The sequence below is a fragment of the Monodelphis domestica genome, chromosome 3, assembly GCF_027887165.1.
Source record: "Monodelphis domestica isolate mMonDom1 chromosome 3, mMonDom1.pri, whole genome shotgun sequence".
Lineage (NCBI taxonomy): Eukaryota > Metazoa > Chordata > Mammalia > Didelphimorphia > Didelphidae > Monodelphis > Monodelphis domestica.
Window position 1 is genome coordinate 435,056,809 of NC_077229.1, and position 27,022 is coordinate 435,083,830.

Below are 27,022 nucleotides of genomic sequence, written 5' to 3' on the forward strand. Positions count from 1 at the left end.
GTAATGGAGCTTTTTTCCTTAAAAGCCTAGATGTTTTGATTTTAGAAATACAGAATCTATAAATATTTTCTGAAAGGGAAAAAATTTCCCTAAAATGGTAATATAGCTCCCAGTAGGACTACAGATTAAGAGCTAGAAAGGACGTTAGTGGTCATCTAGTTCACTTGTTCATTTTACCATTAAAGAAACTGAATGCCAGAAAAGGTAAATGGTTTGCCTAAGCTCACACCAGCAGGAAGTAGCAATAAGATCTGATCTAGCTCCTCTCCCAAATTCGGTCTTCTTTAAAAAAAAAAAATCCTATCTTGCAGTAACTAGATTTGGTGACAGATGGAAAAACTAATGAAAAAGTTAATTTTAAACTATCTAATCTGTATAATATTGTGCTTTTGTTCCATTTGTCCCTGCATTATAATTTTTAAGTGTGACTAGAAAATAAATAATTTTAGGTAATTTTATAACTCATCTAACTGTGAAATCATGGTACCCAGCAGGTGACAGGACACAATTACTCCTTTCCCAAGGAATATTATACTATTACCTTGGGAACTTATACATCTGAATATTGAAGTAGTAACTTTCTTCAGAGAAAATCATAGAAATCACCACAAAAAGAAAATAAAGCATAGACTACTTTGAGGATTTAGGGAAAGAGACAGAGGGAGGAAAGAGTAATGAGAGTATTTATGTCTGATAGTAAGAGACTGAGACTGTAGGAACCCTGAAGTCAAGTGTCTCTAAATTAATACTCTCTTTCCTCATCTCTGCTTCTTGGCTTTTCTGGATACCTTCCAGTCCCAACCTAAAATTCTACCTTCTGTTACAAGCCTTTCACAAATCCCTTCAATGATCATGTTGCTGTTCAGTTGTGTCTGAGTCTTTGTGATCCCATTTTAGGGTTTTCTTGGCAAAAATATTAGAGTGGTTTGCCATTTCTTTCTTCAACTCACTTTAGAGATGAGAGGGAAAATTTTAGAGATGAGATGAGAAAACTGAGGCAGACAAAGTTAAATGACTTGCTCAAGGTCACATAGCTTCTAAATGTCTGTGGCCAGGTTTTTACTCAGGAAGAAGAATTTTCCTGACTCCAGGCCTGATACAATATCCACTTTGTCACCCAGCTGCCTTTAATTCTAGTTCCTACTCTCTAGTCTTTACCTATCCTTTTCTATGGGATTGCTTGTGTGTTTTCTGAGCCCAGTGAGAAAAGGGGAACTCTCTTTTGTCTTTAACACAATCCATGGCACATGGTAAGCACTTAAAAAACATGCTTATTGACTGACTGACTAATGATAGCCTAGTATTGGCTTCATTTTATTTCACTGTCCCAAGTAGAAGTTAAATAGTGTTCTTTCCTTTTTCACTCACCTTTCCTTACAGTGAAATATTAGCTGTGTTTGATTCTTTATTTTTAGTCTTTTCAAATTTGCTTACTTGGTTTACTAATTTATCAATCACAAGCATACTTTTTCTAACATTATTTTTGCCAGGTTATTTCCTAGGAATGTAAAAAAGATGGTTAATAAGTATTTTGAAACAAGAGTTACTTGCTAGTTTGTTGAATTCTTCCCTTCTATGCTATAAATATGTTCCAGTCTCTTTTATTTGGGAGGAAAACCCTCCTTTTTGATCCTGTTGCCTATTCTTGTCCTTTTAGATGAAACTAAACTAGGTGCTTGCATGGTCTCCATAAAGTGAAGTGGTTGAACTAGAGGATCCCTAAGGACCTTTACAGCCATAAATCTCTGATACCATGTCCCTGTGACCATCTACTCAGTCCTTAGTCTTAGAGATCTGACTTCTACCCTACTAAAACTATTCTCTTCTTAGTCACCAAAGATCTCCTAATGCTAAATGCAATAGCCTTTTCTTAATCCTTATTTCCTTCATCAATGTTTTCAACACTGTTGACTATTCTCTCCCTTCTTAAAATTGTATTTCCCTCTCTATTGCACTCCTAGATATTCCCATTTTCCATAAAATTCTACCTTTTCTCACTATCCTCCAAACATAGTAATATTCCCAAAACCTTAATCTTTATTCTTCTGACTATATTCTTTCTCCCCCTTCCTCTCCCTTTGTTTACCCTACCCTTCCTTATCCCTCTTCCTCACCCTCTCTCTCCTCTTTTTCTCTTTCTTCCCCCTCTCAGGAGAATTCTGAATATTTCCCCTTGAAAATTATTGTCAATTCAAAGATGATAACCAAAACTTTGCTTGTCTTCTCCACACTAACACCAACTCCTTTCTGAATTTTCTCTTCTTCTGTCAATAGACCAGCATCCTCCAAATCTTGGTACTTTAAAATTTTGAGGTGCTCCTCAACTATACCTTATCTTGAAAATTAGTTATGTAGATTCCTCATCAGCGTTGATGGATTTTCCCTTTGCAAAATCAATATTCTTTGCATTTATGCCTTTCTTTTCATTAGTACCTCTACCACTGCATTCCATGTCCTCATTACCTTGATCACAGGACTTGGTGATACTTCCTTAATTTGCTTTTACCACCTCCAATCTTTCTCCTCTCTAATCTATCTACACAGCTTACCTATTAATCTTTCTCAACACTTTTTGGGAATATCACTACCTCTTTCAAAAGTCTTTCTATAGGTCCCCATTGCCTACAGGATAAAGTCTAAGTTTATTGGGTTTTCTTCAGTATGGCCCCAGCATTTTACTTCTCCAACATTATCTCCCATCTATCTTTTACTCACAATTTCTACTTTTGCTAGCTTTATATGTCTGGAAAACAATGAATAGAATAATAATAATAATAAACATTTATATAGTGCTTTAAGGTTTACAAAGCACTTTTAAATTTTATCACATTTAATCCTCACTCCAGCTCTAGGAGATACATGCTATTATCCCCATTTTACAGTTGAAAAAAACTTAAGACTTAAGTGGTAAAGTGAGGTTCTCAGGATCACACAGTAAGTAAAGTATCTGAGGCTGGAGCTGTACACAGATCTTCAAGACTCCAGATTATATTACATTCTAATGTGTGCTATATCCACTGTGGCTTTGCTCACACTACTTTCATCTTGGTATTCGAAAACAGTGCCTTTTCCTCCCTCCTGTTTCTTGGAGTACTATAATGTCTTTAAAAATCTTTTTGACAATCAATTCAGTAAAATTTATTAAGTTTCTACCATGTAGGCACTGGATAAAATATACAAAGTTTCAGTAAGTTTCCCCCCTTGTCTACTTAGTAGGGAAATTTGATATACAAATTACTTAATTGTACTTTATTACTTAATAAAAATAATTACTTAATGATTACTTAATAAAAATAATACCTGATAAGCATAGAAAAATAAATAACAAAATACCATCCATGTGCATAAGAGAGATATAGGTAAAGAGTATATAAGTGTGAGGGGAAGGTTTTTTAATGACAGTTGGGAATTATCAGCATAAAAATGGTAGTTCAAGATCATTGAAATGGCCACTAAAGGACAAAAATAAAAACTTGAGGAACATCCACTTTAAGGTCCCTGGAGAATGACAAGGAGACATAGAAGAGAAAATTAGAGATGTAGGAGGAGAACTAGAAGAGTGCCCTACCTCTGAAGCCAAAGGAAGAGAGATCAGTAAGTGTCAGCACTGTAAGCAAAGGTCAACAGTATCCTATGCTATTGAGAAGTCAAGAAGAATGAGCCATGTCTTGTATCTTTTGTTTGTTTGTGCGGCTTCTACAGCATCTCTAATTTTTCTTTCTGTCTTTTCAGAAAGAGACATTCTTTTATTTCTTGCTTTAATGCTCAGCAATACTAAACACTTGAAACTAAATTCAGTTATCACCTTATTTTAGGTTTCTTCATTAGACCATTTTACAAAATGATGTTGGGAAAGCAGATAACTTTGAATGATATGGAGTCAGTGGTAAGTAAGCTATTATTCACATTTTCAGTGATTGTCATATTTTTTCTTAGAAAAAAAATTAGACTCTTTGATTCTTTTAGTTCAGATGGTTTAATAATAATAATAGCTAACATTTATCTAGTATTTCACACATTACAGGCTCTGTCCTAAGCATTTGATCCTTATAACCACCCTGGGAGGTAGGTGCTGTAATTATCCCCAATTTACAAATGAGAAACCTGAGGCAAAGAGAGATTAAATGACTTGCCTCTGGTAAAGAGAAATAGGAAAGTTTCTTAAATATTATGTTTTTCTTTGTAAAACAATCAATTTTAATTGTTATTTGAGTAAAATTTTTTAACAGCAAAGAAGTAATATTTGCAATGAACATTGCTTTACTTGGATATGTAGAGCAAACTCAGTTGGTTTTCCTAGGAAATCTTAAAAAGCCCCCCATTTCTGATATTCAATTATTTAATATTATAAAGCTAGTTAGTCCATTTTTGAAGATGTATTGTTCTAAATTCTTTTTGCAAATCAAATTTCTCATGTTAATAATTAGTTCATAGTTTAACTGTTTTTAAAAATATGAATTTATTATATACATATTGTTACAGTAAAGCATACTTAGATGGAAAAAGAATATAACATAGAAAAAGAATCCTGACATTCATTATAAATCTTTGTTTCTAAAGATCATGTATTCTTGAATATTAAATTACTAAGTGAAAAAAATATGCCAGACTCTTAGGTATATTTTTTTAAACAGAAATAGGAAAGATTTGCAGAATAAATATGATTTATATACATTAAATATTATTTTTAACAAAATATTTTGCCATGGAATTGCGATATATGCCAATTTTAGCAAATATGCCTAATCTGAAGTTACTGAGGGATAGTGTGGGGTGGGGTGGAATGGGGAGAGTACTTGCACAAATAATTAAAAATTTTATGTAATCAAGGTGGCTCATTCTATCTAATTTTTCTTCCCTACCAAACTTTTTTCTAGAGTTTGTTAAACTATAATTATCTTCATTGTTCATCCTTCATTTTTTTCCTGACATTTCCATTCTGAAATTAAAGGAAGTGTTGAGAAAATCTCTAGTTACTGACAATATCAACCCAAGATCACATACTGACAAGTCTCATTAGGCTTGATCACATATTTTTGCCCTGTATTCCTGAACATTCGTGATTCACCCAAAGGCACACTAAATCCAGGCAAAGCTATTATCTAGACCAATTAACATTCATCTCTCTTTTCTCATAGTTCAATATTCTTTTCCTGGATCATCCTGCCTTGAGAATTATTCATGTATTCTGCTGCTTCTGGGTCTTTACCTATGAGCCCTTGCTGCTGACAAAACTTTATATATATACATATATATTCATATTCTTGTCATTAGGAGACAAAGAGTTATTCAAGGGATGGAGCAAGTTAGCATTATTAATTGCCATGATTTGCAATCACTCTTAATGTGTGGAATTGAGCAGAACGTTCATTTAAATCACATATCCAATGCCCTTGTGTTACTTACTCTTAACTTTTGTGTCCCTCCTATAGGATAGCGAATATTACAACTCCTTGAAATGGATCCTAGAAAATGATCCTACTGAACTTGATCTAATGTTCTGCATAGATGAAGAAAACTTTGGGCAGGTATGTGGAGATGACCTAATTTTTGCTCTTTGACAGCTCTGAAAGTCTCTTCTCTTCTCTTCTCTTCTCTTCTCTTCTCTTCTCTTCTCTTCTCTTCTCTTCTCTTCTCTTCTCTTCTCTTCTCTTCTCTTCTCTTCTCTAACCCTTACCTTCTATCTTAGAATCAATGCTGCATATTGTTTCCAGGGTAGAATGAGGGTGAGGACTAGGCAATGAGGCTTAAGTGACTTGCCTGGGATTAAACAACTAGGAAGGGTCTGAGGTCAGATTTGAACATGGGTCCTCCTGTCTATAGGTCTGGTTCTTGCTCCACTGAGCTACCTAGCTGCTCCCTGTATTTTCTATCTCATGTTTCATGATGCTGCTTTTATCAATAAGTAAAGAAGATTCAGCAATTGTAAATGGTGGTGCCTAATTTCTATCTACTCCATTGAGAGTTGCCTGATTGCTTTGGTGAGGTGCCAGTTTCCTACTCCAGACTTTTCCTAGCAGACACATATGGAAGTTTTAAGATTGCTCTATGGGCAGGCAATAGGCCACTATCTTCATAGAGATGGAGCTGACTATCAGAGACTGTGTTTTCTCAGTTTGGGAATGTAGTTACTCTTCCCAAAGTAGACCTCTACTTTCATTGGTTCAATATCTGCTACATCAAATAAAGATTATGGTATCAGATGATATTAGTGCTAGAAAATACTTCAGAGATCCCCTTATGTTATAAACAATTAGTAGCAGATCCCAAATGTTCCCATGACCACATGAGTCTATTGCTCTTTTGTTTTATCATGCTGCCTGAATCATACCCTAGCTGACCCATTCCATGGGAAACCAGTGCACTTATGCTTTTCAGAAACCAATGCTCTAATATTGCTGCCTCCTTCCCCCTAAAATCCTTAGACTTCCATTCTCTCAAATTTCCCTTGAAGAAAATAATCTTCCTAATGTCTCTCACCTTGCCCAAAAGGATTATCAAACTCCAATCTGTCTTTTCTTGCAAGATTTCTGAGAGGAAAATGTCTACTCTGGAGTCATTCAATTTTCTCTACAACATCATGACTCATTTTCATATCCTTCATGATATAATCCTCTCCCTTTTCTTCAAGTCCTTCTTTTCCCAAAAGGATCATCCTCTACACTTGGGATCTGAGTTATATTTTCTACTTCTCAAAAATAAATACACAAAAATACTACAAGACAACCATCTGTGAGTCTTTGTTTACTTTATTATGACCAAGAAATGTACACAAAATGTATAGCCCAGTATGTTGGTCCCTTGGGGTGTTTTGAAGTTTCTAGTCCTTCACCATCCTTATACTACAGACGTGAGTTAGCTATATAAAGGGAAGCAAAAATTGCAACAGTGTTTTAACCTAGCCTTCCTCTGAAATTCTTGAATATTCTTCTCTTTGAATTTTCACTTATTTTTTCCAAATTGAGAAAATGCCAGAAATACTCAATTCATTCCTTCTCCAGTGACACATGATCTCTTCTTCTGTGAATAAGCACATTAGAAATGTTCTGGGACCTTCTATCCACAGAAACACTACCTTCCACCAGAGGACCATTTGGCCTGCCTGGATCAAATGTGTGACTAAGCCCTAAAAATTACAGAGCTGGAATGATAGAGTGAAAATGCTCTCAGGGATTTTGTAAGGAAACCCTAGTTCTCATTCTGACTCTCCCACAATTGCTGTAATCTTAAATAAGTCCCTTAATCCTTCTAAGTCTCAGTTTCTTCAGCTGTAAAATGAAGAAAATTCAGTCCTATCACCAAGGGGTTTTTGAATTTCAAATATCAAGATAAATATGAAAGCACTTCAGAAGGTAAAAACGTCATCTAAATTTAATGTGTTTAAATCTTAGAATACTGGAGTTGGAAGGTAACTATGAAATTTTCCAGTCCAACCCCCTAACCAATGCAAAAGCATGGTTGTCATCATGCAGCTTCTGCTTGTGTATCTCCAATAAGGAAGAGCCTATTCTACCATTGGATTTCTCTGACTTTTAAAAAAGTTCTTTCTTATTCTGAGCCAATATCTTCCTTCCTCAAGCATCCACCCATTTGCCCTTATACTGCCCTCTGCTGCAGAACCAGCCTATCCCCTTTTCCACTTTATAACCTTCAAGTATTTGAAGGAAACTGTCACGTCTGCCCTTTAACCATCTCTTCTTCCTGCCAAAGCTTCATCAGTATGAGATGGTTTCCAAACCTCTCCCCATCTTTGTCCCTCATTTCTGGATATTTTCTAATCTGTTAGTTTCTCATAAAATATGTTGTTAGGCAAAACTCTAGTCAAGTTCAATGGATAATGTTGGTACCATGCATTGGAGGCAGCTGAATCGCTCAGTAGATTGAGTGCCAAGTCCAGAGACAGGAGGTCCTGGGTTCAAAGATGGCATCAGATACTTCCCAGCTGTGTGACACTGGGCAAGGCACTTAACCCCCACAGCCCAGCCCTCACCACTCTTCTGCCTTGGAAGCAATACACAGTATTGATTCTAAGAAAGAAGATAAGGATTAAAAAAATAATCTACTTCTTTTCTGTCAATAATCAATAAAACTATAGATAAACTATACTGTAAACTATAAAAGTAGGGTGATATGTACTTAGGACTTTGAGTGGTGGTGGATCATTGCATTGTCAAAGGAAAAATATATGGGGTTCAGAGACAAACACAGTAATCCAAATGGACCAGAATACAGTGGTGCTTCCCATGACTCAGAATATCTAAAACTAATGTTAATTTTACCAGTGAGGAGAAAAAAACTACTACTTGTTCATGATTGCATTTATGTATCCAGCTCTGTTCTAACTAGCTAGGATTAATAATAATTCATAATGACTCTTTTGAGTTGAAGGGATACTAAAATATGGGATCTTTCTGGCCCATTTGGCTACTTGAAGCAATGATTTCATCCTTTCTTCTCTATTCCCATAAGATAACACAGCTTTGAAACTTGCTTTCTCACTTCTGACTTAGTGATTCATGGCATAGAGAGGGCAGGAGGAATGCACTTCAGCCAGTTTGAGGATGATTAGGATGTCAGAGACAGTTTTCTCTTTTCCTACCTGATAACAGCCTTAAGTGAGAGTAAACCCAACTATGTCTTGGAAGTGGGTTATAGCTTTTAAATTTCACCAATATATGTCATCTTCTCCCAAAGGGATGATGTTGACTATAATCCAAGGAACAAAAGGAAAAGGAAATATAGTGTTCATATATTTTTGCCCACCTCAGTTTCTTTTTAGAGCCTTTCTAAGTGGACCTCTTTTTATTACCATTTAAAATGTTCACAAAAAAAGTATCGCTTCCATATAACAACTTTCCTCATCTCACTTTCAATATATTGTGAGTCAGCATAAGAAATTAAGTGCAAGTTTTAGGGGAGTTATACAGAGGCCGCAGGTGACACCCAAGGCCAGCAAACAACAGAAAACGTTTAGAAACTCAGAAATGCATCAAGTAATATTATATGTCACCAAAATATTTTATCTATGAATAACATGAATATTCACAATTTCATTTTTAAAGTTTGTGCAAAGTACAAGAAAGTAAAAAAAATATATGAAGTTTCCAGATCATGGGGGTGCCATGCCCCTAACACCCACAATGTGGAAGAGATATCTTAACTTGTGTGTTAATTGTATTATACCAGTCAGCCCTGACAAGATCCAGAATATCTGATATAACTGAAAACCTACATTTGAGAAAACCGATTGATAGAAATAGACATGAAGAACATAGAGGCAACAGGAAGCAGGGAGACAGCCTTGGAATAATTATGTGAATTATATAAGTAACTAAACAGAACCATCACTTTCAGGTAGAAAAATATGTGTATATATAAAGGACTGAGGACAATTCCTGAGAGTTACATGTTTAGGCAGGATAGAACCTGAGGATATTTACAGCTTTCCTTCTAGTTAATTAGGTAGGCTTCCTCTGGCTGCTTGACCACATTAAAACTCAAGGGACTATAGATAAATAGGTACTCAGTAATTTGAGTGTTGTGTAAAAAGACAAGACTCTGGGTTGTGAATCAGAAACTATTTTAATCTTGCCTCTGGCATATTTGTCTCATGATCTCAAAGAAGTCATTTAAACTTTTCTGAGTTTAGATGTTCTCCTCATGGGGAAAAAAATTAGAAATGACTGGTATACAAGGATATCCTGATGATAATATTTAATTTAGTAAAACTATTATGTTAATGAAGGGAATAGAAACTACTTCAAGTGAAAGAAGAATAAATAATCTTCAATAATATGGATATTGTTGGAAGAGCTTTATTTCTGGACTTCCATAAATTTAATTTGGGGACCTTTGGGGAAGTATTACCTCCTTGGGAGAAAAATGTAAAAATAATAATAGAAGACACCAGATAGACACATACCAAATAGTTCATGTTTAATGTGAATGATAGGAATCCAAAGTAGCAAGAAAAATTCAAACTCGGTCCATTTATAAGAAATATAAATTCTAAGAAAGATTCTATCATGACTTTACAGATAAATTCTACGAAAGGGAGATAGGGGAAAAAATGAGACATTCTCCAAATCAGAAGATTCTGGAAATTTATGTTAATTTTTGACTTCTATGTCTTTTTTTTCTTTAACCCTTACCTTTTATCTTAGAATAAATACCATATACTGGTTCTATGACAGAAGAGCAGTAAAGGCTAAGCAATTGGGGTTATGTAACTTACCCAGGATCATAGAGCTAGGAAATACCTGAGATCAGATTTGAATTTGAGTCCTCCTCATTCTAGGTGTGGCACTTTATCTTCTGTGCTCCCTACCTGCCCTGACTTTTGCATCTGATAGTAGATATCTGTCAGTTCAATAGATGATGTCTCTTTTTGCTTTTCTCCTAAACTATTTAATGTCTACTGAATGAAATTGGAGAAGGACTATTTTTCTTATTTAGGAAAGACTTCAGACTGAAACTGATTATTAACTTTATTTCTTGCCAAACTCTGAATGAAAAACAAGAGGAAGACCTAGCTGCTTTTCAAAGAAATGAGATAGGACAAATGCAGCAGTCAAAATAAGTCATAGAACTGAATTAGATGATTAGATCTTAAATTGGTTGAAATTATTGCCTCTCCCCTTAGATAGCTAACCTATCCTATAAAGGTTATACTTTGAAGAGCTAATGCTATGAGCATATTTAATAACCCCCCCCTACTCCTCTCCTGATCCACCTCTTCCTACTCCCCTGAAAAATATTACTTTTGCTTCTAAGGCCATAAAAAATCAGCCCCTTTATACCCCACAAAAATTTTGATTGCATATTTAAAATTAGCCTAACTATAAAAGGAAATTTCCATTTTCCCTGGGTAAAGAGAAGCTAATTAGTTGCCATTAAGAATTTTAAAGTCATTTCATTCCTATAAGTGAAGCAAATGCCCTTATCATAGTGAATAGGGATGCCTGCAAGCTGTTTTTTCTTAATATTTAGAGCTTCCCTCCCTTTCTCCATTTGGGAATGTAAGAACATGACAGAGATTGTTGTTGGCTCTTTCTCCATGTAATCAAAATGCAGATGTTGCTTTTATTACCTGATTTGCTTTCCTTCTGGTCTGACAGAACCTGGAGCTGCTCAATTCTGAGACCTGATTAGAGGTTTTTTTCACTGAGAAAATTGAGGCATCTGAAAAGTCTCTCATTGCCAAGCACAGGGAATTATCTCATGTACAAACACAAAAGACACGACACTTGTTATTCATATGAAACCAAAATATTACAAACTAAACTAAAGACCATCTGAGGCAAAATAATAAAGCAAATTATTATTAGGATACATTAAAAATGAAATATATCATGATAAATAATGTCATACAAATAAAAGCAGTAATTAAAGCTTCAAAAATAGATCAGTCTTAGAGGTTGTTGTTCAGTTGTTTCAGTCCTGTTGACTCTTTGTGAACCTTTTTGGAGTTTTCTTGGCAAAGGTCATACAGTGATTTGCCATATCCTTTTTCTAGCTCATTTTACATAGGAGGAACTGTAGCAAACAGGGTTAAATGATTTGTCCAGCATCACACAATTAGTGTCTGAAGCCAGATTTAATTCAGGAAGAGATATCTTCCTGACTTTAGATCCAACACTATCCAGTGCACCACCTAACAACAACAACAAAATTAAAGCTTTGAAAATAGATTACACCGTGCCTGAAGAGTCAGTTTCTGAGTTCGAATTACCTGGTTCAAATCCCTCCTCTGACACATACTGACTGAATGATTTTGAGAAATTCATTTTTACTCTCTGCCCATATTAGTCCTTTAGTCACCAGGCATTTATTATTAAGTATCTTCTCTGTGCCAGGCACTATGCTAGGTTATTGCTATAAAAAGAAAAGGCAAAAATGGATCCTGCCTTCAAGATGCTTGCTTTCAAATGGGAGAGACACTATGTAAATTTCTAGGAACATATGAGATATTTGTGAGTGAGTGTGTGTGTGTGTGTGTGAGAGAGAGAGAGTAAATGGGAAGTTATCTCAGAGAAGACAAAAGCAGCTGTGAGGAAAGGGAGACAGGAAAAGCCTGTGTAGAGAATGAGTCGACTCATAAAGAATCTTGAAGGAAGCCAGGAGTCAGAAGTAAAGTGGAAGAGCTTTCTAATCTTGGGAGATTCCCAGTAGAAAAGTGAAAAGATAGAAAATGGAATGTCATGTATAAGGAATAGATAGAACAGTATACATAGGTAACAGGCTTTGTGGAGGCAAGTTTAGCACAAGAAGGTAAGAAAGATAGGAAGGGACCAGATTGTAAAGAACTTGATATATGATCTTAGAGGTAAGTGGGCAACTAGGTAGCACCCTGGATAGAGCACCAGCCCTGGAGTTCAGAGGTCTTGGTCTCAAATCTGGCCTCAAACACTTCCTAGCTGGGTGACCATGGGCAAGTCACTTAACCCAAGTGGTCTAGTTCATGCTGTCCTTCTGTCTTAGAATTAATACTAAGATTAAAAGTAAGGGTTAAAAAAAGAGAGATAATGGGGAGACATTGGAGTTTACGTAGAGGAACAGCAACGTAATCAGACTCTGGAAAGACCAACTTGACAGCTGAATGCAAAAGGAATTAGAGTGATGAGAGACCGAGGCATGGAGCAATTAGAAAGCTATTGCAATAATCTAAGTGAGAAGTAATAAAGACCTGAACTGACCACTTACTAGGTCTATATCCCAAAGGGGTTTTAAAAAAGAGGGAAAAGGACCTACTTGTACAAAAATATTTATAGCTGCTTTTTTTGTGGTGGCAAAGAATTGGAAACTGAGGGCATGAGGAATGGATGAACAAATTGTGGTATATGACAGTGATAGCAATAAGAGGTGATGAACAGGATGATTTCAGAAAGAACTGAAAAGACCAAAATGAACTGATGCAGAGTAAAATAAGCAGAACATTATATACAGTAACTGAAATATTGTGACAGCTATTATTGGCAATACAGTTATCCAGGGCAATTCTAAGGAATTTATGATAAAGAATGCTACCACCTCCAGAGAAAGAACTGTTAGAGTCAGAGTGAGATCAAATCATATGATTTTTCACTTTAGTTATTTTGTGTTTTTATTTGGGGGTTTTAAGTATTTTCTTACAACAATGAAAAATATGGAAATATGTTTTGTATGATAATATATGTATAACCCAGATCAAATTATTTGCTATCTACAGAGGGAAGGGAGAGAAGGGAAGGACAGAGACAATTTGGACCTTATAATTTTGAGAAACGTGTAAATTTTTATTACATGTAATTGGGAAAATAAAATATTTTAAAATGGTGACTGAGTGAAGAGGTAAAGATAAGAGGACATATATTAAAATGTTATGACAGTAAAATGGGATTTAAGAGCAGATTGGTCTGTGGGTTGAATGAGAGTGAGTTAAAGATGTACCTGAGATTGTAAGCACAGGTAATTGGGTGAATTATATTTCCCTTAAGAGTCATAGGGATGGCATGGGGCATAGCTCAGTGGCTCAATGAATAGAGAGTCAGGTATGGAGATGGTATGTCTTGGGTGTAAATGTGGCCTCAGATACTTGCTAGCTGTGTGATCCTGGACAAGTCACTTAACCTCCATTGCCTAGCCTTACCATTCTTCTACCTTAGAACCAATACACAGTATTGTTTCTAAGACAGAGGGTAAGGGTTTTTATTTAAAAAAAATTTTTTTAAGAATCTTAATGAAGTTTCAAAGAGAGGAAGATTTGGAGAAAATGATCATACATTCTCTTTTGGACATTGTTGAGTTTGAGATACATAAGATCATAACTTTTGATGATGATCAGTTCCAATGAGAACTTTTAAGGATGTGGCTTACAAAAACAAAATAAAATAATCCCTACCTTTAAGAAGAATACTCTTTTATTTTCATTCCTATTATACATTCTTTTAAAGTCATATTGTTCTATGCATGTTCTACTAAAAGAAACAAGATATGTCAATAGAAAAATAAAATAAAAGGCAAATAGAGATATATGCATCAAACAGAATATCAACAAAAAAAATTTAAGGAACAGAAGAAAACTATTCAGAGGACAGAGAAAGAACATTCTGTTTCTATTCTAATTACATATTAAATTTAATATGTAGTTTATTAAATTTAATATGTAATTTTTAAGTGTATTTTATGGAAGTTTATATGGAATCTTGTCTTCTTTTGGTATTTTGAAATCTGTTTATTGATGATTTTTAATTTCAAAATAAAAGATAAAAATTTAAAAAATAAATATAAGGAGAATCAGTAGTCGTCTCATATAAAGAAGGGGTACTTGAACTGAATTGAACTTTGAAAGAAGAAATGGGGATTCCAAAAGGAGATGAGGAGGAAAAGCATTCTAACTATAGGAGACAATTTGTGCAAAGTCATGGACATATGAGATGACTACCACCTCCAGAGAATAGCAAACAGGTCAGTTTGGCAAGATCTGGTTCTTTGGTGGGGGGGGGGGTAGAGTAAATCAAAAGCAGAAAAATAAGTTGGAGCCAGATTGTGAAGCCTTTACTTGCCAAACAAAAGATTTGTATTTTATCTTAAAGGCAACAAAGAGCCATTCAAGCTAGGCAATCAGGGTTAAATGACTTGCCCAGGGTCACACAGCTTGGACATGGATAAGGCTAGATTTGAACCCAGATTCTCCCAACTTCAGCCTTGGCATTCTATCCAATGGACTACTGGAACTTCTTGTGCATAGGCATCTCCTATTTAAGACTGAATTCTGAAATTTGTTTAAGTTTAAGATTCTTATGGGTCAGCGAAATAAAAATGTCCATCAAGAAGCTGGGGATATTGGACTGGAGCTTAGAACAGGTGAAGCTTGAATCAGTACATTGGAGAGTTACCTCCATCCAGAGATGATAGTTGAACCAATGAGAGTTGATGAGATTCCCCAAGAGAGCAGAAAAGGAAAACAGGGGCCAGACTGCCAGTACACCCTAACTGAAGCATAAATTTCCCACTAACTGGTTTTTCATTCTCCATCTGACCATATCTAGTGCTATTCTTGAAAGCAACATGATATAATTATAATAGAAAAGGGCCCGAGATTCAAGCAAGAGACCTAGATCACAACATGCTTTGTGATTTGAGGCAAGTCTCTGGGCCCCAATCTCTTCATTTGGTGGTAAAATTATTGTGTCTATCAATAGCAGTACACTTTTTTTAAAAAAGCATTATGGAAAGGTAAGGAAATAAGATAATACATTTTAAAACAATTAGATTTAGAACTAAAAGTGACTTTAGAGAACACATGAAACAATCTCTGGTTTTGCATATGAGGAAGATGACTCCCAAAAAGGTAAAGTTACTTGCTGATGTTCACATAGCAGAACTGGCCCTAGACCCTAGATCTCCTGATTCCCTAATCTTTTATTCTTTTCATTACCCCAGAGCTGCCTCTCTGACTTTGGGGGCATATTCAAATTTCAATCTAATTATCAAATTCCATTTCTAAATTTACACTTAATAATAAAATGGCAGGATTCTTCTTTGAAGAAATAATTGTAATTACAGTTTGTTGGTGAACACAATTGGTCCCTTCCTCTGATAGGGCCAGTAAAGACATTTTCCCCCCTAACCCCACTCCAAAAAAAGAAAAGAAAGAATGAGGAAAAGGGGGGAACTTTGTTTCTAAAGTGGAGCTAGAAAATATGATAAAAAAAGATTCAATCTACAAGCATGTATTAAGCACCTACTAAGTGCCAGGCATTGTGTTGGGTGCTAGGAATCCAAATACAAAGGAGGACCTAATTTCTACTCTCAAGACCCACTCTGATCTAAACATCTGCTGTGTATAATGAGAATAAGCCAGAAGGATGTGGAGCAATCTTACTATCAAAGGGGTCATCACCACCATTCTTATATCATTTTCTTTACCCAATAGCCCAGCCCATCTCTTTCATGTCATCTTCTATCCATTATCCATTAAATCATGGGTTTTTTTTTTTAATCTTTCTGGTAATCTCCATTGGTTCCCCTTCCTAATATCAATTGCCTGTATTCCTAATTGAAGGAAATGTTATTTTATTCTTTTTTCCCTCCCTCCCCTCTCCCCCATAAGGCAGATAATATGATACAGGTTGTACACATATTATAATATAATTTCTATATTCATTGTGATGTCAAACAAGACACAAGTTATTACTTACACAAGAAAAAAATTAAGGGAGGTAATAAAATGAAGAATGGTATGTTTCAATCTGCATTCAGACACCATTTGTTTTCATGGCAATGTATATTCTATTTTGTCATGAATCCCTTGGAGTTGAAGGAATGTTAAATTACAGTTAGAGGTTAATAAAAATGAAGATATAGGGTTTTTTCCCTATTTATGTTCTTGGGTCCCCCGGTAACTTATTTATGGATTCTGGGTTAAGTCAAGTCAACAAATGTGAGAATGTATTTTGTATGCTATATCATTTTCTATGTAAGAATCGATCAGTGAGAATTTCTGGTTATTCCTGTCTGGGTTCTGGGTTAGAGAATCTGCTGCTTTTTAGAATCCCAGGAATGTCTCCCTTTTAACAAAATTTGATTAATAGAAAAGTGAGACAAGGATTCTTTTCTTGCCTATGGGACCTTCGTCACGTGGGGATGAGATGGGGTGGTTAGTTTGATGGGCCTCCTTCTAATTAATCATTTACCAGTTAGAGATATCTTGAGATGTTCAAAGGAGGGACTGAATAATGAACTCTTAAAATTCTATTTATAGATCTATCTGATGGAGTTTCAGGGTCTTTGATCATAGAGGGGGCCACTGACCTATCAATCTATTTGTTTAAAATGCTAGCCTATTCGATAAATTGATATTCTTATCCAAAAATCAATCTCAGAATTATTATAATTATAACACAAGCTATTAAGTAACTACTATGTATCAAGAACTATGCCAAATATAAGGTTAAGAAAACCTACTTTTTGATTGTCAGATCCATGAAGGAATGTGAGCCTATCAGATTCATCTTCCTAGCACTTTCTACCATTTAGCATAGTGCTCTGCACGTAGTAGGTACTTCATAAATGTTTGAAATTCATTCCCTTGGCCCTCGGTGGTTATGGCAGCATAGGCACCCTTTCTTGTAGGTTTAATCCCCTCTCGGCAGAGCTGGTGCTGGTACTGGGATTGTCCTTCCTTATAAAGGTAGAACCTCCAATTATGGTCAAAGTCAAGGCACCCACCCCTTCCAAATGGCCCTAGATAGAACTCTTCCTTTTCCCAACACTCCTCTATTGAAATGACAACTAACCTGCTTATTATAAGAAAATTAATTCCATGCATTACTGTGTAGAACCATAAGTGGTTTTTATGTTGAAATTGAGCTTTCTGTATTATTGCAGCACATAATGTATTCTATGTTGTTAAGCAGAATGAATCCATTGCTGTGTGCATAGGAAGGGGGAGTTGGTGCAGCACCCTTCTCTTATTCAATAAAGAAGTATGGGGTATGATTCAGACTCATAAATAACTAAAATAATTTGCCTTCAGTGATGACATCTTTAAGTATGAAGGATCTTTTAGAATCCAATCCAAAAATCTCATTAGATATTCTAATACATTGCATCTTAATTAATAGACATTCGCTACATAAGAAACTTATTTGTTTTAAAAAATTCAGTAATAAAAATATGCAATATTTCATGTAATCTTTGTTTGTCTTTAAAAATACAGACATACCAAGTGGACCTGAAACCAAATGGGTCAGAGATCATGGTGACAAATGAAAACAAAAGAGAATATATTGAGTATGTATTCCTCTATTTTACCTTTCTTAGATTAATCATAAGTTTGACATGTGCTACACACATAAGTTTTATTGCTTCTCATCCAGCGACAAGATCTTTTTCTCCCTTGAACTCAGACCCCAAGATCAAAATGGTGATTTTTTTTTGCTTGATTTCATAATTTATTTACTTTGCTATGAACTAAATGGCCTTATGCATGTCCAGATAGTGTGATAAACTGGAAGGTAAATTGTTGGTTACTGGAGCAAGTGGCATTTCCCCGGAATACTTACATATTTAATTGAGGTCTCTGATTTTTCAAGACCAGGACAAAAAGGGCAGCTATTACATAGCAGCATTTCAATGCCTGGCTTTAAATTTAATTTTCCCAATTAGATGAATAATCACATAAGAAAGCTGTCAACATAATGTACTGTACTCCTCCAACCTCTATTTCTATTGAGGGCACTGCCAACCTCTCAGCCACCCAGGCTCAAAACCTCAGAGTCATCTTTAAATCTACACCTTCTCTTTCACCCTCATATCCAATTAGGTGCTAATTCCTGGCAGCTTTACTTGCACAATATAATGCTATTGCCAGGTTCCATAATTATGTACTGGAAAGTATATGAAGATCCTTATACCCAATAAAAGGCCCTTCCCCTTTTTTTGGTCATGTTTGAGTTTATATTAATTTCACTGATAAGGAATTAAGTTTAAATTAATAAACAGGAAATAATTATAGTAAAGATTTTTTTAATGTTATCTCATCTTCCAAATTTTAGCTTAGTCATCCAGTGGAGATTCGTCAACAGAGTCCAAAAACAAATGAATGCCTTCTTGGAGGTAAGTCATGTCAGACGTCTTATTTGTTGCTCAAGTCTCTTTAGTCATAGGAAAGGAGGATTTCCCCCCTCATCTCCACCCCTTGAATTTTTTGGGTGGTATGATCAATAATATCAAGGTTGAGGTATGAGTAGGAGAAGCATGGTATAGATCCTGCACAATTATGCAATTTACAACCTTTTCTGTCTCTGTAAGAGGGAATTTAACAATGAGCAATGGGAGAAAGACACTTGAAAATTGTTCATTTTTTTCCTTTTTATGAAAATTTTGCTGTACTTTTTCCTCATCTTTCTGTAATATTGTCATACTTTGGGGGGGAAGAAATTTACATAACAGTGCCCCTAAAACTTTAAAATCCTTTGACTAAAATGTAGTAGTTTAAACCAATATAGGGCAAAAGCCCATCATTTTTAGATTTTTCTCAACATTTCTGCATAGTTTTGAAATCAAGGAGCAAATGTCATTTTCAGAGAATCCATCATCACTCTGAATATGGACTTTGGCTATATATTTTTCTCCAACTCTACTTTCTTCTATAGCTGTCTTACTGACCTCTATAATCCCTACATGATTAACTATTCCTTTTTAGAGTAAGACATCACTATAATTATCCCTTTTAGCCAGATGGTTTTTGTTGTTTTTTCACCCTCTAAGCTTTCATCCTTCTCAATAGACTCATCAGTTTCTCCCTCCTTCCATGACCCTGCCATATCCTGAGGAAATACAGTCCCAAACATACTTCAAGGAATCCCTAGGCAAGGATGTGAGAATCAGAAGAAGGAGGGGGAAGGCTTTGTATAATGTCTTAATGTTTTTTAATTCTGAATTTAACAAACACCACCCCCATGAATATTTCCCCATACTAGAACAAAAAAAGAATTCTTTGTGAAACTACAGCTAAAAAAAAGTAAACAACTCCAATATATTACTTTTAAAGCTTGATTTCTCTCAGTTTCCTTCTATGCACTGTTTAAAGAAATGCTTCATGAAGCATTTTTATTAATTTTCTTTTGTGGGGAGAGGAGAGAAATGCTGGTGCTAGCTAATTTTGTCTATCAAATTGTGTCTCTTTCCCTCCTCCAACATAGGGGGAAAAAAGGAAAGAAAATCTGATCCTTGTAATAAAGCCTAGTCAAGTAAAAAAATTACACACATTTGCCATGCCCAAAAATGTATGCCTCCTTTTGCATCCTGAATCTTACTTTTTTTTTTTTGGTCAGGATGAGCACTATATGGTTGTTCATTGCAGCAACCCAAGTTTTTAATTCTTCAAAGTTATTTGTCTTTAAACTTTTATACTTTGTTTTGCATCAGTTCATACAAGTCTTAACAAATTTCTCTGAAATTGTCATTTCTAGCATTTCTTATGGTATAATATTTCATTATATTCATATACCATAATTTGTTTAGCCATTCACCAAGTGATGGATAACTTTTGTTTCCAGTTCTTTGCTATACCAAAAAGAACTGCTATAAATATTTTTGTACATATAGATCCTTTTATTTCTGTGACTTCTTTTGGGGTATTGGCTAAGTAGTGATATTTCTGGGACAGAAGATATTGCATATGGTTGCAAACTGATTTCCAGACTAGCCAAACAAAGTCACAGTTCCTTCACTAATATTCTCCTGTATGCACTCTACCTTGTCACTTTCTTTTCTTTTCTTTTCTTTTCTTTTCTTTTCTTTTCTTTTCTTTTCTTTGGTGAACTTAGCAAATCTGATAAATGAAGTATAACCTCAGGGGTTTTTAAATTTCAGTTCTTCTAATTATTAGCAACTTGGAGCATTTTTCAAATGATGTTTATAAGTTTGAATTTCTTCCTTCAAAAACTACATGTTCACTATGCATATAGTGAGCATACAAAATATTTATAGCAGTTCTTTTTGTGATAGCAAAGAATTGGAAATTCAGGGGATGCCTATCAATTAGGGAATGGTTGAACAAATGTTATATGACTGTGATGAAATATCATTTTGTTATAAAAAATAACCAGTAGGATGGCTTCAGAAAAATTGAGAAAAGCCTACATGAATTATTGCAGAGATAGGAAATCATCACACACAGTTACAGCTATATTGTAATGATGATCAACTATGAAAGACTCAGCTACTCTGATCAAAATAATTATCCAAAACCATTCCAAAGGATGAAAAAATGCTACCTCCAGAGAAAGAAAGAAAGGCTAATAAACTCTGAATGCTAATTGAAGTATACTTTTTTCACTTTATTTTTCTTGCTGGTTTTTTTTTGCAGCATGGCTAATATGGAAATATGTTTTACATAGTTTTATGTGTCTAACTGATATTATTTTACTTGCTTTCTTGATGAGTGGGCAAAGATCAGGAGAGAGGATGGGAATTTGGAACTCAAATATTTTCTGCATAAAACTTATTAGTACAAAAAAATTGTCCTTTTTACCTTCTATTCTCCTCTCTTTCCTGAGCTTGTCATGATCTCTTTGCTAATCCATAGTAATAAAAAGAATTTTATTTTATTTTTCTAATGTTTGTATGATGTGACCTTTTATATCCAGTCCTGAATCTGTTTGGAGCTTTTTGTGATATGTGAGTGATATCTTGTTGTCTAAATCAGGGGTACATAACCTAGGGACTATGAACTTATTTATTAAAATATTTTGATAATTACATTTCAATTTAATGGGCTTACTGTGTAATCATACATATTGCATTTTTTGTATTTTAAAAGTATACCAAGAATGAGTAAATAGATTTCACCAGACTGTCAAAAGAAGGTCCATGATAAAAAAAAACACTAGTTGATTCCCTGATCTAAATTGTGTGCATAGTTTATAAAAGCCTTCACTGTCCCAAAATGAGAAATGCCTTTTTTAAAGGCTTTATAAAATTTCTTAGCTATTGGAAGTCTAAAACACACAACAGGAAGGAAAAAAAAACACTCTGAATTTTAATTAATTTTAAACTAACCTAGAAAATCCCTTTGGTTCTGCTTGGAAATGTTACCAAAAATTAATTAAAATATATCTTCAGACATAATGAGTAATAAAGCTCCCAAGAAATGTAGAGTTTTGATATAAAATTTCAAAAATCATGTAGACTCAATCCTTTAGTTTGAAGATTAAGTAATAGAGTCTTAGAGAGGTTAAAAGAATTAACCTTCAACTACAAAGATAGTCATTGGCAGAGATCAAATTAAAATAATCTCCTGATCTTCCTCATCCATTGCTATTTCTTCCATACTACATGTCTGCCTTATTTTATTTATCTTGGTATACATTGAATTCGTGTTATTTTATTATATTCTCTTCATCATCTGTGAACTTATATGTTTTTAGGACATATCGACTCACTTGAATGTATCTCAGATATGTTTTAGAATCCACATGCTTGCAGTCACCTAGTTGACAGTCCACTTTCATAGAAGGCTGAAAACTTAAGTAACTAAAACATTTAAAATTCAAGGTTTTTCATTACTAGTATTTGAGAGATAAAATGATAGCATTTTGTAATTGGAGTTGCATGGATGCCGTCACCTGCAAATGAATAACTGGCTTTTAAAAAGAATTTTTATTTGGTTAAGAACAAAGATCAAGTTTTCTTTAAACTTTCCTTTGAGGAAAAAAGTTTTTGAATTATTTATTCATTTTTCTTTTTTTTTCTTTTTTCCTTTAGGGATTCACAGAATTGCTTCCTATCGATTTGATTAAAATCTTTGATGAAAACGAGTTAGAGGTTTGTTGCCTTTTAAACCTTTTATAATTTTTTTGAACAGTGTATCAGAAGATTCTTCATTCTTCTACCAACTGTCCATCTTTCTTTGTTCCAATTCATAATGTTCGACAGAAAAAGGATAAGTGAATTATACTGTGCATAGATTTTTAGATTTTATTTGTCTGGGGGAAATGAGCCAACTTGTGGCAACTTTTCAGTCAGTTCTCATTTAGCTATATCAATTAGACATGAATGTTAGCATCAATTATTTAAAATTTAAGAGACTCTCTCTTCTGGGTTTGATCATGATCCTGCGAAGTCATATAAATGCATATTAAATTCAGAAACAGCATTCCCAACTGCTTTCCTAAATTATTCCAGGAAATATGAAAACACATCTCTGATACAGGTTCTCCATGTGGACCTTATTGCTTCAATGAACTCAAATTGGAGTTCTTTGTCTTTTGTCTATGGCTACTGAGCTATGGTAAATAGCTATCTGGGTGGACAGAAAAATCTGCAGTGTTAATAATCTACATCAAATATTTAGTTAGAGATGTATTTTTTAAAGCATGCCTTCCCTTAGGTCATTCAGGGAAACTCAGAGAATGAAAACAGTGAGGTAGAAAAAGAAGATTGATTCATTATCTGTTTCATCATCTTCATACTGCAGAATTAACATGGAAATCCAAAGTCAGTGAAAGCTATTTTCTCCTTTTTATGTGCTTGAAAGAGAATCTGTTGAGAAATTCACTACCTGAGGCAAGATTAGAATCCAGAAGCTTGGGGTTTGGAGAGCGGAAATACAGCCTATTTTTGCCTTTTAGCTAAGGATAAGTGGCATTATATTTGAGCCCATTTCAGCCAAGATCCTTTCCTTAGACAAGTGGAAGCTGTCTTAATGCAATTAATGAGCTGAAAGAAACTTTATAAATAATCTAATCCAATGCCATAATTTTATGTAAGAGGAAACTAAAGCCCCTGAAAGCTGAAGTTAGAATTTGAACAAAGCTGCATTACTAGTTAATGGCAGAACAGGGAGTATAGCTCAAGACCCAGATCCCATCATCCCAGTTTTCATAACACCATGCTGCCTCCTTACTTAAGTCAAATGCACTTTTAAGAGAACATTATCACCAGTAACAGGCTTACATGATAAGAAAAACCTAGCCTAAGTGTGTGAGTCACAGCTAATAAAAACAGCCAACAATGTTAACTAAGAGACCAATTAACACAAGCCTTGCCCATCGATGTGCTTAGAACTACTGAATTTAATGGAATGCCACATTGGTGGTATTTGATCGTCTGCAGTCCAGTAACTTTTGAATGAGATAAGGGATTGTATAACTTTGAGCAATCACGAATTGGGAATCATTTTCAGTGGCCAAAGATCAAATATTGGCACAAGAACCTATCACTGGGAGAAGGTAAAAGACTAAATCCCAAGAGGATCGAGAGCAATGAGGAGAGATGGAGAGAGGTACAGTAGTGAACTTGAGAGGCAACTAGATGGCTCAGTGGAGAAAGCGCCAGTGCTGGAGTTGGGAGGACCTGCCTTTCCAATCTGGCCTCAGACACTTCCTGAATGTGTGAACCTGGCCAAGTCACTTAATTCCCATTGCCTAGCCCTTTCTCTCTTAGAATTGTTACTAATTCAGAAAGTAATGGTTTACAAAAAAAAAAGGCAACCTGGGAAGGGGGCAACCAAGTAGGAATGGTAACTAAGTGAAAGGGAACCAGCTTTGTGAAAGTTCTGATTTGTCCAACAAACCATATATTTTATTGATTTTATTTTTTATTAATGGCAATTTAACTCAATATAGTTGGTAGAACAAAAAAAAGTTCATATAATTATAAAAAAAAACAAATACCCTTGTCTTCTGTCTTAGAACTGATGCTGAGTGTCTTTTCTAAGGTGGAAGAGCAGTAAGGGATAGGCAGTTGGGTGTAAGTGATTCGCCCTGGGTCACAGAGCTAGGAAGTGTCTGTAGCCAGACTTGAACACAAGTCCTCCTGACTCCAGGTTGGCACATTATCCACTGGGCTACTTACCTACCCTTTGATTTAGTACTTCCTTTCTTTCTATTTATAAAACTTGACCTTCCATCTCAGAATCAATACTGCATATTGGTTCCAAGGCAAAAGAGCAGTAAGGGCTAGGCAATGGGGGTTACATGACTTGCCCAGGACCACATAGTAATAAAGTATCTGAAGTCAAATTTGAACCCAGGACTTCTCATCTCTAGGCTGACTCAATCCACTGAGCAACCTACTTGGCTCCCAATGTATTTTTTTTTATCTTTAATTTTGGGAAGAGCAGAAGAGGTATTTAATAAATTTCATGGTTACATACCAAAATCCCAAGTCAGTACCTTCTCTTCAACTTCTAGTCTTAGAGAGGTGCCTGGAAAATGAGAGGTTCAAGGACTTTCCCAATCCTACACAAATAGTATGTATCATAGATGGGATTTGAACTCAGGTCCTCCTGACTCTGAGTCTACTCTCTCTATTCACTAAAGCCACCCTGCATTTATGTGATCCAAACAACTAACAACTATCTCTTTAATTTAGTACTACAGCAAATGTAATTAGAGGCTTTATTCCACTTCGTTTTTATGAAAGTTGTATGAATTGGGTTGTGGATTTTTTTTAAACAGCAGCCATTTTTATAATAATAATGTGATGAAAGTAGATTGAATCATCAATGTGATTTTCAGTTTTCAGACCTTCCACATTTAAACCTGAATTGATTTTCTTAATAGCTGCTGATGTGTGGCCTTGGAGATGTTGATGTTAACGACTGGAGACAACATGCTATTTACAAGAACGGCTACTGCCCAAATCACCCCGTCATTCAGTGGTTCTGGAAGGTAAGCCCCAATCCCACACCATGACCACATTGTTATTCTAGAGCTGGCTTTTGTAACTGTTCTGTCTTTTCTGTACCTATTTTTATCTCTAGTAGGAGTACTTCATGCTATCCCTTATGTTGTTTTAATTTTAGTATTTACATTTGAAGATTAGGAAAAAATATTCTTTGTTTATTATCAATGCAGAGCAAAAAGTAGTCAGAGTGGTATTTGATGGAAGGAATTCATTTTATCGTTCCTTTAATTGATGGAAAAGTCATAAGAAAGAATTTAAAGGATGATCCTTAATGGTAAGATTGTGAAATATTGACCTCCCTTAATTTGGGAATATAGAGTAAGGGAAAGCTGATTTGGGCAAATTACATATGAGAGCATCTTCAAAACTATATTGTCAATCAATAGAAAACTAATGTGCCTTCCCAGGATCTTATAAGTGAGATTGAAAACATTTTTGAACCTTTTCCAAAATATTCTTTCCAAAGAATCCGTCCTTCATTTCCTAAGAAACTTAGAATTCCATCAAGTATTTTGAGATTACATTTCTCCTGGAATGAGTAATGTGAGATGTGATTTAATGTGTTTTAACTATCCTAGTACCATTATTTATTTGGAATGGGGAGAAGGTGAAGAGATTTTAAAAAGTGTATTCAACAAAAGACTGCATATTTGCAAAATGAGGGGAAAAAAGCAAATCACTTGGGTTTTTATTTCTAAATTGTTACTTTCCATCATTATACTTTAAAATACTAACTAAGACATAGATAGATGATGTCACTTGCAGAGAAACTACTTGAAATTCCAGTCTTGTGTTTAGATGAAGGTTTAATCATAATTTAAGTGTAAAGAATTTTCCTTTACTTCACTTTTGAATCCTAATAAACCAGAAGTATAAAGATTTCCTTTCCTATACTATGCTTTGTATTTTTACCTGACTGCATTGGTAGCATGTACAATGAAGAGAGCAGTAATCCTACAAATAAATATTTCTATCTCTCTAATATTTCTCATCTGTCCCATTCTAGTTCAGGTCCTTATTGCCTCTTGCTTAGTTTCTCTACTCCCAAGTCTTTCTCTACTCCAATCTACCCTTAACATAGCCACTGAAGAGATTTTCTTAATTTGCAAATTTGATCATGTTACTCTTCTTTTTGATAAGCTCTGTTATCTCCTTATTTCCTCTAGAATCAAATTGTAAACACCTTTATTTGACTCTTCAGAGCTTGGACCATCCTAGCTTTCCAACCTTTTTATATCTTGTTACATATCTAATATACTCTATTACACCTGTTAAACCTCTAGGTGCTCAGGTCCAACCATACCTCACTGCTACTCTTGACATATGACAACTCTCCCCACCATTCTCCCATCTCTGTGACATTGCCCTTTTCATTGAGCATTCCCTCATACCTGAAATGCACTCTCTTAGACCTCTATCTTGTAGAATCCCTGGTTTCCCTCAGGTTTGAGAAGCTCAAACATTACCTTGTACAGGAACTCTTTCCTGGTTGCCACACTGATAATGCCCTACCACAAACCTTTTAGGTGAATGTTGTTTTACCTGTTAGGATGTAAGCTCCTGGAAGATAGGGGTGGTTTCACTTTTGGCTTTATATTCTCAGCGAACAAGAACAAAGCCTCATCCATGCTCAGTCCTGGAGAAATGTATGTTGATTGATGGAGGATATTAATTTTTTTCACTTTCAAAAATTTTTATTTAATTAATTAATTTTGAGTATTTTTCCATGATTACAGGATTCATGTTCTTTCCCTCCTCTCCTCCCTTCCTCCCCCCATAGTCAATGCACAACTTAACTGTGTTTTATTTGTGTCTTTGATCCAGACCTATTTCCATTTTACTA

The 27,022-nt window shown here is 35.0% G+C and overlaps 1 protein-coding gene across 26 annotated transcripts in view; it reads left to right on the forward strand.

Moving 5' to 3' along the window:
* The window catches only part of NEDD4L (NEDD4 like E3 ubiquitin protein ligase), a 444,249-nt gene that overhangs the window by 399,430 nt on the left and 17,797 nt on the right, over nucleotides 1-27,022 (forward strand). For all 26 annotated transcript variants that reach the window (XM_056824470.1, XM_056824464.1, XM_056824466.1 and 23 more), the window contains 6 exons: nucleotides 3,816-3,886; nucleotides 5,433-5,528; nucleotides 17,702-17,775; nucleotides 18,540-18,600; nucleotides 22,255-22,314; nucleotides 25,056-25,163. In XM_056824470.1, the coding sequence (XP_056680448.1) occupies nucleotides 3,816-3,886; nucleotides 5,433-5,528; nucleotides 17,702-17,775; nucleotides 18,540-18,600; nucleotides 22,255-22,314; nucleotides 25,056-25,163 (470 nt within the window). The remainder of the gene's footprint in view (nucleotides 1-3,815; nucleotides 3,887-5,432; nucleotides 5,529-17,701; nucleotides 17,776-18,539; nucleotides 18,601-22,254; nucleotides 22,315-25,055; nucleotides 25,164-27,022) is intronic.